At 42.3% G+C, this 16,817-nt stretch overlaps 1 protein-coding gene across 1 annotated transcript in view; it reads right to left on the bottom strand.

Moving 5' to 3' along the window:
• Positions 1-1,089: 1,089 nt before the first annotated feature.
• SLC25A43 (solute carrier family 25 member 43) overlaps positions 1,090-16,817 on the bottom strand; it is a 42,616-nt gene continuing 26,888 nt past the window's right edge. The window contains exons 4-5 of the mRNA XM_030849783.3: positions 10,187-10,321; positions 1,090-9,346 (exon numbers count right to left, since the gene is read on the bottom strand). Coding sequence (XP_030705643.1) covers positions 9,146-9,346; positions 10,187-10,321 — 336 coding nt within the window. The 3' untranslated portion in view covers positions 1,090-9,145. The remainder of the gene's footprint in view (positions 9,347-10,186; positions 10,322-16,817) is intronic.

Here is a 16,817-nt window from a genome sequence, read left to right on the forward strand (position 1 = left end):
CCAACCTCCTCTTCACCAACTATTATCCTCTCACGTCCCTCAAAACTTAGTTCAAGACTCATTCCCTCCCAAACTGCCTGCTCTCACCTGTGATTATCCCTTTAATCATTGATTCACTAAGTTTATATGGAGCCCCTCGGTAATCTTGTAAACAGTTGCTGCTGCATTATCATGCCCTTGCTTGTATTTGCTTTGTAATTATAGTCACTTCATATGCATAGGTATGTTTTGTTCCTTAAGGCTATAAGTTACTCTTGGGTCAATATTGCATCACACAGGCTTCCCTGGTGGCGCAGTGGTTAAGAATCCACCTGCCAATGCAGGGGACACGGGTTCGAGCCCTGGTCTGGGAAGACCCCACATGCCGCGGAGCAACTAAGCCCGTACGCCACGACTACTGAGCCTGCGCTCTAGAGCCCACGAGCCACAACTACTGAAGCCTGCGTGCCTAGAGCCCGTGCTCCACAACAAGAGAAGCCACCGCAATGAGAAGCCCGCGCACTGCAACGAAGAGTAGCCCCTGCTCGTTGCAACTAGAAAAAGGCTGCGTGCAGCAACCAAGACCCAACGCAGCCATAAATAAATAAATAAATATATTAAAGAAATATATTGCATCACACATCTTTACAATCCTCCTGAAGTACTTAGCCCAGTTTTGTGGTGCCCACTGCCAGCCATAAGGCAGAAAAGCAGAACACTTCCTTCATACCCCTGAGAAAATGCAAAGAGCTGGAAGTTCATTTCAGGAACAGAACTAGAGTTTTAATATAAGTTTTTGCAGCTTTCAGAATTTTTTAAGAAGTTGTTCACCTCAAGGAAAATCAAAAGTAACTAACATGAACGATTCATTCTGGGTTAAGAATTTGCTACCCTCTAAACTCTAACAGATTGCGTTGCAGATGAGATTTTCATGTGTGTATTAACTGCTCTTCCCCATAAAACACAGTCTGCCCAGCGGTTGGAAAAATGAGTTATTTTGATATATTTCAATAGGACAGGTTTCTAAGAGTTTAAAGATTTTGGCCAGTATATATAGATAGCTATAGTTTTACAACTCAGATTAGTAATAAATGACCAACATCATTTTTCTTTGGAAAATAAATTTAATAGGGAAAAATACTTTCAACATACTGCAAGTCTCTCTCTGTGTGTGTATAAATTAACAACTTAATATTAGATAGTTTTTTAATGTATAGATAGGCACTATTCAAAAGGTACAGTTACATAAACTTGACATAGAATCCCCAAGGTGGAATAAACCCGAAATTTGATTTTAAAAAATTTAGTAGAGATGATTAGACTGAAGTATTTTTTGTTTAGTTACATTTTGTGTGTGTGTGTGTGTGTGTGTGTGTGTGTGTATGTGTGTACATCCAATGTTCTATTTGATCCTTTCTAGGCAACTGGGACATGTTGTGAGAATAAGTTGACTAAATAATTTATTTTCAGGGTAGGCTTGTAAAGCAAGTTAAAAAGGCAGAGAATTCAGGCCACTTGAACTATACATGACTTCAACTGAAAGAAGGTCTTCTGGGGCATGATGAAGCAGTCATGGTATAAACTACCTTCCAGAAACACAAGATTCTAAGCCTAGGATGCTTCAAATTAAATAAAGAAGGATGGTTCTACTATGACAGTGGTAACTTTTGTTTTTTTTTGTTTTATTTTTTGTAATTTATTTCTTTTCTCAGTTCCCCATTTTTATTTTCTCACACACACACACACACACACACACACACACACTGTATTTTATTTTTACAAGAGATAAACTGACACCAAGCATTGTAAATGGATGACCACAACAAAAGCAACAATGATTGCAATTACCAAACACGAAACACACTCATACTATGTCATAATATTGACATTAAGTCCAGGAATCCTCCACTGTAACGGCTCCTTTACTTTGCAGTGAAAATTGATTTGTATATTTTCTGCCTCTGAGTCCTTGTGGGATTTTTTTTTATTCAAATGGAAAGTCACAAAAATTATAATCGTCCTCATCAGTTCACTCAGTCCCATGTAATTAATTTTTTTCATCTTGATCTTTTGTTAGCACTTTTATGAATTCATCAGTTTTCCATTAGAGTTCTGAAAATGCTTATTCATTCAGTTCAGAAGTATAGTCAGTTACCAGAAACCTGTACTTGTCAGTCTTTTCTATGAACTCCTTGAAGATGAAACCCTTTTATAGGAACATTTTTGCAAAAGCATCAGAGTACACCCAGAACTGTCTGTAAATGACGAAAGCCTTAAAAATGACCACGGTTAAAGATTTGATGAAAGTTCATAATAATGCAATTGACAAGGAAATTTAGTTATTTTTGAGATATACATTTTAAAGTAATAACTAGAATTATGACTTATAACATTATACTAGAACATATAAGATTTTTAGAAATTTCATGTAATGTCTGAAACATTTATATTAACATATTTCCATACAAATAACCCAAAGAAAGTTTAGTATTAGTTGTTTTTTTGGTTTTTTTATACTGCAAGTTCTTATTAGTCATCAATTTTATACACATCATTGTATACATGTCAATCCCAATTGCCCATTTCAGCACACCACCATCCCTACTCCATTGTCATTTTCCCCCCTTGGTGTCCATACATTTGTTCTCTACATCTGTGTCTCAAATTCTGCCCTGCAAACCGGTTCATCTGTACCATTTTTCTAGGTTGCACATACATGCGTTGATATACGACATTTGTTTTTCTCTTTCTGACTTACTTCACTCTGTATGACAGTCTCTAGATCCATCCACGTCTCAACAAATGACTCAATTTCATTCCTTTTTATGGCTGAGTAATATTCCATTGTATATATGTATCACACCTTCTTTATCCATTTGTCTGTCGATGGGCATTTAGGTTGCTTCCATGACCTGGCTATTGTAAATAGTGCTGCAATGAACATTGGGGTGCATGCGTCTTTTTGAATTATGGTTTTCTGTGGGTATATGCCCAGTAGTGGGATTGCTGGGTCGTATGGTAGTTCTATTTTTAGTTTTTTAAGGAACCTCCATACTGTTCTCCATAGTGGCTGTATCAATTTACATTCCCACCAACAGTGCAGGAGGGTTCCCTTTTCGGCACACCCTCTTCAGCATTTGTTGTTTGTAGATTTTCTGATATCCATTCTAACTGGTGTGAGGTGATACCTCATTGCAGTTTTGATTTGCATTTCTCTAATAATGAGTGATGTTGGGCAGCTTTTCATGTGCTTCTTGGCCATCTGTATGTCTTCTTTGGAGAAATGTCTATTTAGGTCTTCTGCCCATTTTTGGATTGGGTTGTTTGTTTCTTTAATATTGAGCTGCATGAGCTGTTCATATATTTTGGAGATTAATCCTTTGTCCATTGATTCGTTTGCAAATATTTTCTTCCATTCTGAGGGTTGTCTTTTCGTCTTGTTTATGGTTTCCTTTGTTGTGCAAAAGCTTTGAAGTTTCATTAGGTCCCGTTTGTTTATTTTTGTTTTTATTTCCATTACTCTAGGAGGTAGATCAAAAAAGATCTTGCTGTGATTTATGTCAAAGAGTGTTCTTCCTATGTTTTCCTCTGAGAGTTTTATAGTGTCCGGTCTTACATTTAGGTCTTGAATCCATTTTGAGTTTATTTTTGTGTATGGTGTTAGGGAGTGTTCTAATTTCATTCTTTTACATGTAGCTGTCCAGTTTTCCCAGCACCACTTATTGAAGAGACTGTCTTTTCTCCATTGTATATCTTTGCCTCCTTTGTCATAGATTAGTTGACCATAGGTGCCTCGGTTTATCTCTGGGCTTTCTATCTTGTTCCATTGATCTATGTTTCTGTTTTTGTGCCAGTACCATATTGTCTTGGTTAACGTAGCTTTGTAGTATAGTCTGAAGTCAGGGAGTCTGATTCCTCCAGCTCTGTTTTTTTCCCTCAAGACTGCTTTGGCTATTCAGGGTCTTTTGTGTCTCCATACAAATTTTAAGATGATTTGTTATAGTTCTGTAGAAAATGTCATTAAGGAACAAAGTTCCGTAAAAAATTTGATAGGGATTGCACTGAATCTGTAGATTGCTTTGGGTGGTACAGTCATTTTCAAAATATTGATTCTTCCTATCCAAGGACATGGTATATCTCTCCATCTGTTGGTATCATCTTTAATTTCTTTCATCAATGTCTTATAGTTTTCTGCATATGGGTCTTTTGTCTTCCTAGGTAGGTTTATTCCTAGGTATTTTATTCTTTTTGTTGCAATGGTAAATGGGAGTGTTTCCATAATTTCTCTTTCAGATTTTTCATCATTAGTGTATAGGAATGCAAGAGATCTCTGTGCATTAATTTTGTATCCTGCAACTTTACCAAATTCATTGATTAGCTCTAGTAGTTTTCTGGTGGCATTTTTAGGATTCTCTATGTAGAGTATCATGTCATCTGCAAACAGTGACAGTTTTACTTCTTCTTTTCCAATTTGTATTCATTTTATTTCTTTTTCTTCTCTGATTGACGTGGCTAGGACTTCCAAAACTATGTTGAATAATAGTGGTGAGAGTGGACATCCTTGTGTCATTCCTGATCTTCGAGGAAATGCTTTCAGTTTTTCACCATTGAAAATGAACTTTGCTGTGGGCATGTCATATATGGCCTTTATTATGTTGAGGTAGGTTCCCTCTATGCTCACTTTCTGGAGAGTTTTTATGATAAATGGGTGTTGAACTTTGTCAAAAGCTTTTTCTGCATCTATTGATATATCATATGGTTTTTATTCTTCAATTTGTTAATATGGTCTATCACATTGATTGATTTGCATACACTGAAGAATCCTTGCATCCCTGAGATAAATCCCACTTGATCATGGTGTATGATGCTTTTAATGTGTTGTTGGATTCTATTTGCTAGTATTTTGTTGAGGATTTTTGCATCTATATTCATCAGTGATATTGGTCTGTAATTTTCTTTTTTTGTAGTATCTTTGTCTGGTTTTAGTATCAGGGTGATGGTGGCCTCATAGAATGAGTTTGGGAGTGTTCCTTCCTCTGCAATTTTTTGGAAGAGTTTCAGAAGGATGGGTGTTAGCTCTTCTCTAAATGTTTGATAGAATTCACCTGTGAAGCCACCTGGTCCTAGACTTTTGTTTGCTGGAAGATTTTTTTTTTTTTTTTTGGTGGTACGCGGGCCTCTCACTGTTGTGGCCTATCCTGTTGTAGAGCACAGGCTCCGGACGCGCAGGCTCAGCGGCCATGGCTCATGGGCCTAGCCGCTCCATGGCATGTGGGATCTTCCCGGACCGGGGCACGAACCTGTGTCCCCTGCATCGGCAGGCAGACTCTCAACCACTGCGCCACCAGGGAAGCCCGTGTTGGAAGATTTTTAATCACAGTTTCAATTTCATTACTTGTGATTGGTATGTTCATATTTTCTGTTTCTTCCTAGTTCAGTCTTGGAAGGTTATACCTTTCTAAGAATTTGTCCATTTCTTCCAGGTTGTCCATTTTATTGGCATAGAGTTGCTTGTAGTAGTCTCTTAGGATGCTTTGTATTTCTGCAGTGTCTGTTGTAATTTCTCCTTTTTCATTTCTAATTTTATTGATTTGAGTCCTCTCCCTCTTTTTCTTGATGAGTCTGGCTAATGGTTTATCAATTTTATCTTCTCAAAGAACCAGCTTTTAGTTGTATTGCTCTTTGCTGTTGTTTTCTTTGTTTTTATTTCATTTATTTCTGCTCTGATTTTTATGATTTCTTTCCTTCTGCTAACTTTGGGTTTTGTTTGTTCTTCATTCTCTAGTTCCTTTAGGTGTAAGGTTAGATTGTTTACTTGAGATTTTTCTTGTTTCTTGACGTAAGCTTGTATAGCTATAAACTTCCCTCTTAGAACTGCTTTTGCTGCATCCCATAGGTTTTGGATCGTCGTGTTTTCATTGTCATTTGTCTCTAGGTAGTTTTTGATTTCCTCTTTGATTTCTTCAGTGATCTCTTGGTTATTTAGTAACAACCATATTGTTTAGCCTCCATGTGTTTGTTTTTTACGTTTTTTTTCCCTGTAATTGATTTCTAATCTCATAGCGTTGTGGTCAGAAAAGATGCTTGATATAATTTCAATTTTCTGAAATTTACTGAAGCTTGATTTGTGACCCAAGATGTGATCTATCCTGGAGAACGTTCCGTGCGCACTTGAGAAGAAAGTGTAATCTGCTGTGTTTGGATGGAATGTCCTATAAATATCAATTAAATCTATCTGGTCTATTGTGTCATTTAAAGCTTGTGTTTCCTTATTAATTTTCTGTTTGGATGATCTGTCCATTGGTGTAAGTGAGGTGTTAAAGTCCCCCACTATTATTGTGTTACTGTTGATTTCCTCTTTTATAGCTGTTAGCAGTTGCCTTATGTATTGAGGTGCTCCTATGTTGGGTGCATATATATGTATAATTGTTATATCTTCTTCTTGGATTGATCCCTTGATCATTATGTAGTGTCCTTCCTTGTCTCTTGTAACATTCTTTATTTTAAAGTCTATTTTATCTTATATATGAGTATTGCTACTCCAGCTTTCTTTTGATTTCCATTTGCATGGAATATCTTTTTCCATCCCCTCACTCTCAGTCTGTATGTGTCCCTAGGTCTGAAGTGGGTCTCTTGTAGACAGCATAGAGATGGGTCTTGTTTTTGTATCCATTCAGCAAGCCTGTGTCTTTTGGTTGGAGCATTTAATCCATTCATGTTTAAGGTAATTATCAATATGTATGTCCCTATGACCATTTTCTTAATCATTTTGGGTTTGTTTTTGTAGGTCCTTTTCTTCTCTTGTGTTTCCCACTTAGAGAAATTCCTTTAGCATTTGTTGTAGAGCTGGTTTGGTGGTGCTGAATTTTCTTAGCGTTTCCTTGTCTGTAAAGCTTTTGATTTCTCCATCGAATCTGAATGAGATCCTTGCTTGGTAGAGTAATCTTGGTTGTAGTTTCTTCCCTTTCATCACTTTAAGTATATCATGCCACTCCCTTCTGGCTTGTAGAGTTTCTGCTGAGAAATCAGCTCTTAACCTTATGGGAGTTCCCTTGTATTTTATTTGTCATTTTTCCCTTGCTGCTTTCAATAATTTTTCTTTTTAATTTTTGCCAAGTTGATTACTATATGTCTCAGCATGTTTCTCCTTGGGTTTATCCTGTATGGGACTCTCTGCGCTTCCTGCACTTGGGTGGCTATTTCCTTTCCCATGTTAGGGAAGTTTTCGACTATAATCTCTTCAAATATTATCTCTGGTCCTTTCTCTCTCTCTGCTCCTTCTGGGACCCCTATAACGTGAATGTTGTTGCGTTTAATGTTGTCCCAGAGGTCTCTTAGGCTGTCTTCATTTCTTTTCATTCTTTTTTCTTTATTCTGTTCCACAGCAGTGAATTCCACCATTCTGTCTTCTAGGTCACTTATCCGTTCTTCTGCCTCAGTTATTCTGCTATTGATTCCTTCTAGTGTATTTTTCATTTCAGTTATTGTATTGTTCATCTCTGTTTGTTTGTTCTTTAATTCTTCTAGGTCTTTGTTAAACATTTCTTGCATCTTCTCGATCTTTGCCTCCTATCTTTTTCTGAGGTCCTAGATCATCTTCACTATCATTATTCTGAATTCTTTTTCTGGAAGGTTGCCTATCTTCACTTCATTTCATTGTTTTTCTGGGGTTTTATCTTGTTCCTTCATCTGGAATATAGCCCTCTGCCTTTTCATCTTGTCTATCTTTCTGTGAATGTGGTTTTTGTTCCACAGGCTGCAGGACTGTAGTTCTTCTTGCTTCTGCTGTCTGCCCTCTGGTGGATGAGGGTATCTAAGAGGCTTGATGGGAGGGACTGGTGGTGGGTAGAGCTGACTGTTGCTCTGGTGGGCAGAGCTCAGTAAAACTTTAATCCACTTGACTGTGGGGCTGGGTTCCCTCCCTGTTGGTTGTTTGGCCTGAGGCCACCCAACACTGGAGCCTACCTGGGCTTTTTGGTGGGGCTAATGGCAGACTCTGGGAGGGCTCACACCAAGGAGTATTTCCCAGAACTTTTGCTGCCAGTGTCCTTGTCCCCATTGTGAAACAGAGCCATGCCCCGCCCCTGCAGGAGACCCTCCAACACTAGCAGGTAGGTCTGGTTCAGTCTCCCCTGGGGTCACTGCTCCTTCTCCTGGGTCCCGATTCACACACTATTTTGTGTGTGCCCTCCAAGAGTGGAGTCTCTGTTTCCCCCAGTCCTGTCGTAGTCCTGTAATCAATTCCCACTAGGTTTCAAAGTCTGATTCTCTAGGAATTCCTCCTCCCATTGCTGGACCCTCAGGTTGGGAAGCCTGATGTGGGGCTCAGAACCTCCACTCCAGTGGGTGGACTTCTGTGGTATAATTGTTCTCCAGTCTGTGAAGCACCCACCCACTCAGCAGTTATGGGATTTGATTTTACTGTGATTGTGCCCCTCCTACCCTCTCATTGTGGCTTCTCTTTTGTCCTTGGATGTGGGGTATCTTTTTTGGTGAGTTCCAGGGTCTTTCTGTCGATGATCGTCCAGCAGCTTGTTGTGATTCTGGTGTTCTCGCAAGAGGGAGTGAGAGCACGTCCTTCTACTCTGCCATCTTGTTTTCCTCCTCGACAGTGGTAACTTTTAAATGTTAAATGTTTTCATTTAGTTTCTGATAAGGCATAATTTACACCATGGTGTGTGCACTCAGAAGTCAGCAAAGATTATGAGTTCCAGGACTGTATCAGGAAGCCTGGAGTGAATCTGGGTGAAACTAGGCTGCTGTGGGTTGGTGTAAGCTGTGAGCCTGTGGCGGAGCTCCCGGCATGGTATCTGCCCAGCCGCTTCAACTACATGTTGCTCTGAGGAGTCATGGCAATGCCCTTTTTTGGTGTTGTGTAAACTGCCTACTTACATTCAGAGTGTGAATTGCACATTTCACTACTGCTAGGTTCTGTTGTAAAACCTGGTGGGATGCCATCCTGCGACGGTCATGTTGGGAAACCCTCGGTGGTGTAGATGTTTACAGGGCCATCAGTTTGGAGCTCAGGTATGGCCGAATCTTCTCATTTCCAAGAGCAGCAGACAGGAGCACCCTCTTGTCACTCCACGCGTGCACAATTCTGAGGCTACATTTCTCTCTGATTGCAACACACCTTCAGTCAGTGCACTTCTAGCTCCATTCCGTTTTAAAGAGTTGGTTTTTTAGACTTTAGTTGTCCAGTTTTGAAAAACTTCTTTAATTCCCGTAATTCCTGGGGCTTCAAACTCTGATCCACCCCTGGGGTCAATTTATAGCTCAGAGGAGACACGATGTAACCATTTTGGTAAAGACAGATTCTCTTGCAGAACTCAAAGGTGCCAAACATAACTCCAAAATATGGAACTATCTGTTTAAAAAGAAAATGAAAATCATGTTAAAATCTTAAAAGAAAACATCAATGCGTCTGCAATCGACTTGGATCAGGGTAAACTAAGATAAAGGCTGTAGACAATACAACATGGTCATTCTTTTTTGGAATCAGGGAAGATGGCAAAATGCAAGCTGGCCCAGTGAGGACTGGGGAGAGGAATGGCAGAACCATTGAAGGGCATGCCCTGGGGAAGCCTGGGTCTGGGTTGATATGCATGTAGGCAGTCTGACACTGCCTGTCAACATATGCTTGTCCTTTTTTTTGGCTGTGCCTCGCGGCTTGCAGGATCTTAGTTCCCCAACCAAGGATCAAACTTGGGCCCAGCAGTGAAAGCACCGAGTCCTAACCACTGGACAGCTAGGGAATTCCCAACATGTGCTTGTCTTGATTGGAATCAGGAATCACTTTGCATCAAGGTTAGTCCAAGGTTAGTCCACAGTTCTTAACTTTTTTTTTTTTTTTTGGTTTTGGAGTTCTTTGGGAAAATAATGAAAGTTATGGATCCTCTCTGCAGAGGGATGCACAGATGCCCATATAGACACTTTTTTGCATACAATTTTAGGATAGGGGGTTAAGTTCCCTTTGGAGTCCATGAACCTACATGTTGGGAACCTTTACACTAAATGCTCAGCTCCTCTGGGATGGGGTGTCAGATGCCCCAACACTGCACAGGGTCCCCACTCTCCAGGGCTGACAACCAGCCTGCATTGTGGTAGAGGAGTTGTTTCCAGGCAAACTGTAGGGGGAGCATCAAAGGCACAGAACAGGGTAGAAGTGAAAGAGGCAGACAAGCAGTAGACTCACCACTCCTCTCACCTTCAGTAAGTTGGCTGCCAATCCATTCCAGAGCCCCAGGACCCCTTGGGCTTTCACTATCTGCCGGAAGCAGTCCACTGCTCCTGAGAAATGGACATCTACTCCTCCACAGTGGGGAAGGTAGGAGCTCTGAGCCTGGCAGGAAACAGAAGATGGGATGAGGTGATTTAGTCACTGGGAAATAATGGTTCTAGTCAAGTAGTCAAGGTCTCAAGTCTGGGCTCTGGATGCAATGTCCTGGCCAAGATGATGATAAAGAATGGCTGCCACAGGGCGCTACCTGTTGCGTGGGCTTAGAATGAATATTAACATGCAGTAAAGCCATGACACCCCATTCACATATTTGTGGCTATTTTTTCTTGGAAGGAAGCAGCCATTTGGGATGGACTCAACTTCACACTTAACATTGCCTCCCAAACTATGCCCGTTGGATGCAGTAGACACCTCTCAGGCCCTTCATCTTTTCTTAAGTGCCTTCTGTTTCCTTGTCTTAACCGATTCCTCCTCTGTGAAGTTCTCAAGTGGGCGCTGCTCATCTCCCCACATCACAGATGTCCCAGGCTGGGGACATTCTTCCAGCTCCCTCTTTCTGTTCCCAGACACTGACTCTGCTGCTCTCATGCCGAAAGCTCTCAGCTGGGGCTCGTGCCACTGAACCACAATCCTGGTCCCTGCTCTCAGCTACTGGCCTCCTGGCCACTCTTTCACATTCACTGAGGCCTGTGACACCTGGTAGCTGCCCATCTTCCAGACTCACTTCAGCATCTGTAGTCACAAGCCTTCCCATACCTAGTTTCTGGACCTCGGCTTCAGTGATCCTCACCTCTACACCCCTTTGGCCACCCCATGGATTTCATCATCACCCCCAGTACCATCCTGACTGACCACCAAAATGCCCCATCTTTGAAAGTAACTTTTTTGTCCTTTAGAAAAACAATTTTATGATCAGATGAAATAACTTTTCACTATACCATCTATATGCAAATGGACTCTATTTGTTCACTGTGAGGGGGACAGCCCCTCATAGCTGGCTTTCAGAAATGGTGACAAGTTTACCTCAAGCTACGCACCTACTTTGGTTCGTTTCTGAAATGTCTAGCTGAGGCTAGTATAGCATTTTATTGCAATGGAATCAAGCCCTTCCATGTGGGAGAGGCAGTAGAGTATAAGAGTCGGAAAAGCATAAACTCTGGAGTCGGACAGGCTGGGTTCTAGCCCATGGCTGCCCCACTTGCTTACTGGCCATGTGACCCTGGGCAACTCACATAACCTTTTTGAGACTCAGTTTCGTTATTTGGAAAAAAAGAATAGTATCTGCTGTGAGAATGAATGAGATGTGCCTGCAAAGCACTCAGCGGTGTCAGGCACATGGAAAGGATCAATAAATATGAGCTAGTGCTGCTATTACTATTATGTAGAAATTATTCTAAATATCAATCAAATCCCTCACCTGACCTATTAGTCCTGTCTCCACTTCTGAACTGCTCGGACCAGTGTCCTCGTCCATCCAGCTGCCCCGCTCCCTGATGCCTCTTTTTTTTTTTTTGCGGTACGCAGGCCTCTCACTGCTGTGGCCTCTCCCGTTGCAGAGCACAGGCTCCGGACGCGCAGGCTCAACGGCCATGGCTCACGGGCCTAGCCGCTTTGCGGCATGTGGGATCTTCCCGGACTGGGACACGAACCAGCGTCCCCTGCATCGGCAGGCAGACTCTCAACCACTGCGCCACCAGGGAAGCCCCTCCCTGATGCCTCTTTTTTTTTTTTTTTTTGAGGTATGTGGGCCTCTCACTGTTGTGGCCTCTCCCATTGCGGGGCACAGGCTCCAGACGCGCAGGCTCAACAGCCATGGCTCACGGGCCCAGCTGCTCCGCGGCATGTGGGATCCTTCCGGCATGTGGGATCCTTCTGGACCGGGGCACGAACCCGCGTCCCCTGCATCGGCAGGCGGACTCTCAACCACTGCGCCACCAGGGAAGCCCCTCCCTGATGCCTCTTAACCGCCATCGTTCAGATCACTAACCCCTCTAGTCACATGCCCTCTCCCTTGTCTCCCAGGCCACCAGTTCCCTGCTGGCTTCACGGTCCTCTTTTTTTGTCCTCCCAGCACTTCTTTTTGTTCCTAGTCTCGAAATCCTTTGTCTTTCAGCTGATCTCCATGCCCCCCTCCCCACCAACCCCTCCTCTGCTCCAAGCCGCTGAACATGAATCCACAAAGGGGCAGGTCTGTGCTACCAAAGCTTTGAGGTCTCTAACCTCTGCTGGATCCTCATACTGCAGAGCGAGCCCTGGAAGCATCCTTTCCCATTCCTCACAGTGGCTCTTCCCAACCGTACCGCATCCCTCAACGCCCCGCATGCCACACTGTGTCCTCCGCCCTAGACAGGCGACCCTGCCTCCCAGTTCATAGGGAAAATAGATCATCTTTTCTTCCCACTGGTGCCCTGGATCTCACACCTTTGAATTCCTCTTGGGCACCCTTCCCAAGAGACCTGATTTTCCCCCCTAGCAGAGGAATAAACTCAAGTCCCTCCCAAATTAAAAATGACCCCTTCCTCCAATCTTTGTCCTATAGACACTGCCCAATCTCATTCCCAAAGTAACATACAGTAAAGTTACCTTGTTTCGGTGTAGAGTTAGTTATATGAGTTTTAACGCATGTATAGATCTGTGTGACCACCCTCACAATCAGGATACAGAACTGCTCCATCAGCCCCCAGAATGCTCCAGTGCTGCCCCTTTATGATCAACGTCACCCCCAGCCCTGGGTAGCCACTGATCTGTTCTGTCCCTATAGTTTTGCCCTCTGAGAATGTCATATAAATGGAAACATACAGCATGTAACTTTTTTGAGACGGGCTTCTTTCACTCAGCACAATGCCTTTGAGAGTCACCATGCTGCGTTCATCACTAGTTTCTTCTTTATTGCTGAGTCGTATTGCATCGTGTGGATGTTTGGTTATCCATTCACCTGCTGAGGCACAACGCTTCCCACCTCCCCACTCACTGCTCTACCCACTCCCTGTGGCATCTGTCTCCATGACTTCACTGAACTGATTCTGACCAGACCTATATCTTTTCCCTGCCTTTTAATAGTTGGTGTAATTATTTACTTTCTTTACTGGTCTGCTCCAACCCCCAACTAGAAGTTCAGCTCTGTAGGAAAAGGGATTTCTGTCCTCCATCAGGGCGAAGGGTGAACTTTGGGGTTTGGCCTTCCCTTTGAGGTACAGTAACAACCAAGCACAGACCAGAGTATGAGAAACAGGATATGAAATGAACAAGCTGAGTCTCCAGCCTGGAGTTACAGGAACCAAAATGGTCAGGGGACTTTGGCGAATGTCTTATTTTAAAGCATTTACCTTAGCACTGTTCCGACTCGGCCTCCTTCCCTTCTTGCCCCATCGAGAAAGAACTGCTGTCAAACAGATATTAAGCCTCCTTTCCCTTAGAAAGAATCAGCCTAATCACAAGATTTGAAGCTCCTCCTGCTACTGTAAGACTGAAATATTGAAAAACGGAGATTGTGTTCATGTAGGAAATTAACTGTCTTATTCTGCTATGAGATAATATTATTGATTTATTTTCTGCCAGTTTCCAGTAAAACTGCAAAAAGCCCCCAGTCATGAGTCAAGGTAATAATTTTGCAACCTGAGACCCCCTACCACAACTAAAACAGAAGACACTAACCAAGTGTCTAACTCCTGTATAACTCATATACGTGAGTTATATGACAGGTCAGTTATAATCAATTTGTGATGAATCGGGGGCCATCTGTAGTCAATCTTAGGACCCTAACAATCTTCCAAATGTCTTTCCTTCACTCCACCTTCACCGCCAAGCCACCATCAGTGCTCACATGGACCACCGCAGCAGCTTCCTTAGTAGTCTCCTTGGGACATAAAAAGTTTGAAACTCCTTGCCCTCCCTCTCTATAGAGCGGCTAGAGTGATTAAAAAAAAATCAGCGCATTTTATTCACCTGCTTAAAATATTTTAATGGCTTTATTAAAGCCACTTAGGATAAAATATAAATTTCTTACTGTTGTCTGTAAGCTGCAGTGGTAATATAGTGGTAAATATTTAACAACTGGTTCTGTGGGCGGGGGAAGCCCTGAGTTGTAGCATTTGCTGACCTCAATGGTGTAAATACTCCCACCGTGGCAGATTGCAGGCTACCAACCGTGAGGTCAACCAGCTCCCAAATTTGCTGCAATTTAATAATCAGCTCTCCTGAGCCAGTAGGAGATGGCTGTAGCACACGACTCAAAGGCTCAGGCCCTGAGTGACTTGCCCCCGTACATATTTTCAGTTTCATTTTGTGTCACTCTCTTTGCTTACATACTACACTTCAACTGCACTGGCCTTCTTTCTGTTCTCCTCTGCCCGCCTCTCTCCTCTGAGCCACAGGATCATGTAACCAACTATCTACTTGACATCTCCACTCGAAAGTCTAACAAACACCTCAAACTTTATATGTCCTGCTCAGAACTCCACCCCAGCGCTGACTGTCTCTAGTTGTCCTCATGTCAGGACATGGCACCGCCATTGACCTATTTGATCAGGCCCCAAACTGGAGTCACCCTTAAGTTCTCTTCATCTCTCACCTTCTGCTATCTCATCTCTCACCAGCTAGTTCCAGTGCTCCAAATGTATCCCAAATCTGTCCACTTTTCTTTCTTCCCACTATCATCGCCCTTGTCCAAGCCACATCGTCTTTCACCTTCACCACAACCGCTGCTAGCTCGTCTACCTGCCCTTATTCCCCACAGAGCGGCCAGGGTGATCTGATCTGGTTACTCCTTGACTTCAACTCTTCAGGGTGCCCCTGTTGCCCTCAGAATGAAGTCCAGACTCTTTCATCTGGCTTACCAGGCCCTCCATGACCTGGTCTCTGCCTGCTTCTCAGGCTGATCTCCTGTTCCTTCCTGCATTACATTCTATGCTTCAGACACTTTTCAGCTCCACTGCCAGTACCTCTCATCTCTCTTGAGTGACGACCAGACTTTGCTTACCCATCCCTCCATCTCCAGTCTCTGCCCTCTCCAATCCATCCTGCACACAGCAGCCAGGTACCACTCAAAATTCATCAGATGCTGTCATTGCTTTGCTTTGAAACCTTCACCAACCCCCAATTTTCCAAAGAAAGACTTCCAGAAGGAGTGTTTTCCAAAGAAAACAGAATTCGAAACTCTCTACAGTTTGGCCCCCACCTGTCTTCCCAGTATCATTTCCCACTATCACCCCGTGATGGTTAGTTTCATGTGTCAACTTGGCTAGGCCGCCGTCAGTACCCAGTTATTTGGTAAATACCAGTCTGGATGTTACTGTAAAGGTATTTTGTAGATGAGATTAACATTTAAATCACTAGACTTTGTTAATTTGATAAATTAGGAGTTTGGGATTAACATATACATACTACTGTATATAAAATAGATAACCAACAAGAAGCTATACTCAATATTTTGTAATAACCTATAAGGAAAAAGAATCTGAAAAAGAAGATATATAAAACAGAATCACTTTGTTGTACACCTGAAACTAACACAACATTGTAAATCAGCTATATTTCAATTAAAAAAAAAGAATCACTAGACTTTGAGTAAAGCAAATTACCCTTCATAATGTGGGTGGGCCTCATCCAGTTAGTTGAAGGCCTTAAGAGGCAAAAAGACTGAGGTGCCCGGAGAAAGAGGGAATTCTGCCTGCAGTCTGCCTTTGGACTTGAACTGCAACATCTCCAGTCTGCTGGCCTACCATGCGGATTTCAGACGTGAGCCAAGTAACTAAAATCCATCTCTCTCTCTCTCTCTCTCTCTCTCTCTCTCCATATATACATCCTATGGGTTCTGTTTCTCTGGAGAACCTTGACTAATACCTACCCCCACCCCAGGAACCCTACATCCAGTCATACCCATTACCTCCTGAACATTACGTATACTTTTTCTGATGGGCAAAATTCTCCTCACCCAGGTCCAGGTCAGATGCCACCTCATCTTGAAACTTCTTGATGCTGTGATTGGAACTGCTTGTTTCCTTGCTCCCTCTTCCTTTGTCTCCTTCCCTCCTTTTCTTGAAATTTACCTCTCTCTGTGTTTTTTTGTTTTTTTGTTTGTTTTTTGGCTGCGCCATGCGGCATGCAGGATCTCAGTTCCCCGTCCAGGGATCAAACCCATGCCCCCTGCAGTGGAAGTGCAGAGTCCTAACCACTGGACCGCCAGGGAAGTCCCTGTTTTTTTTTAAAAAAAAACACTTTTCATTGTGGAAAATATCAAACATATACAAAAGTGGAGAGGCTAGTAAAATGAATGGAAAGTCCCACCGCCCAGCTTCAACAATTAGCAGTGTATTGACAATCTTTTTTCATCTCTATCCCTTGCAAGACATAATTTTAATTTATCTGTTTAATTTAAATTTAGTTATGTTCCTCGAAAATACAATGGCTTCTTCTCTAAAATATAAAATAAAGTATATTACATATATAGAAATATATAATACCATTACCACACCTATGATATTTCCTTAATATCATCATGTATCTAATCAGTGTTCACATTTCCTTGATTGCCTTATAATTAGTTTATAGCTTCTTTGTTTGAATCGAGGTTCTTTTCCTGTTTTGTGCTCCCTTAGTT

The sequence above is a fragment of the Globicephala melas genome, chromosome X (assembly GCF_963455315.2).
Source record: "Globicephala melas chromosome X, mGloMel1.2, whole genome shotgun sequence".
NCBI lineage: Eukaryota > Metazoa > Chordata > Mammalia > Artiodactyla > Delphinidae > Globicephala > Globicephala melas.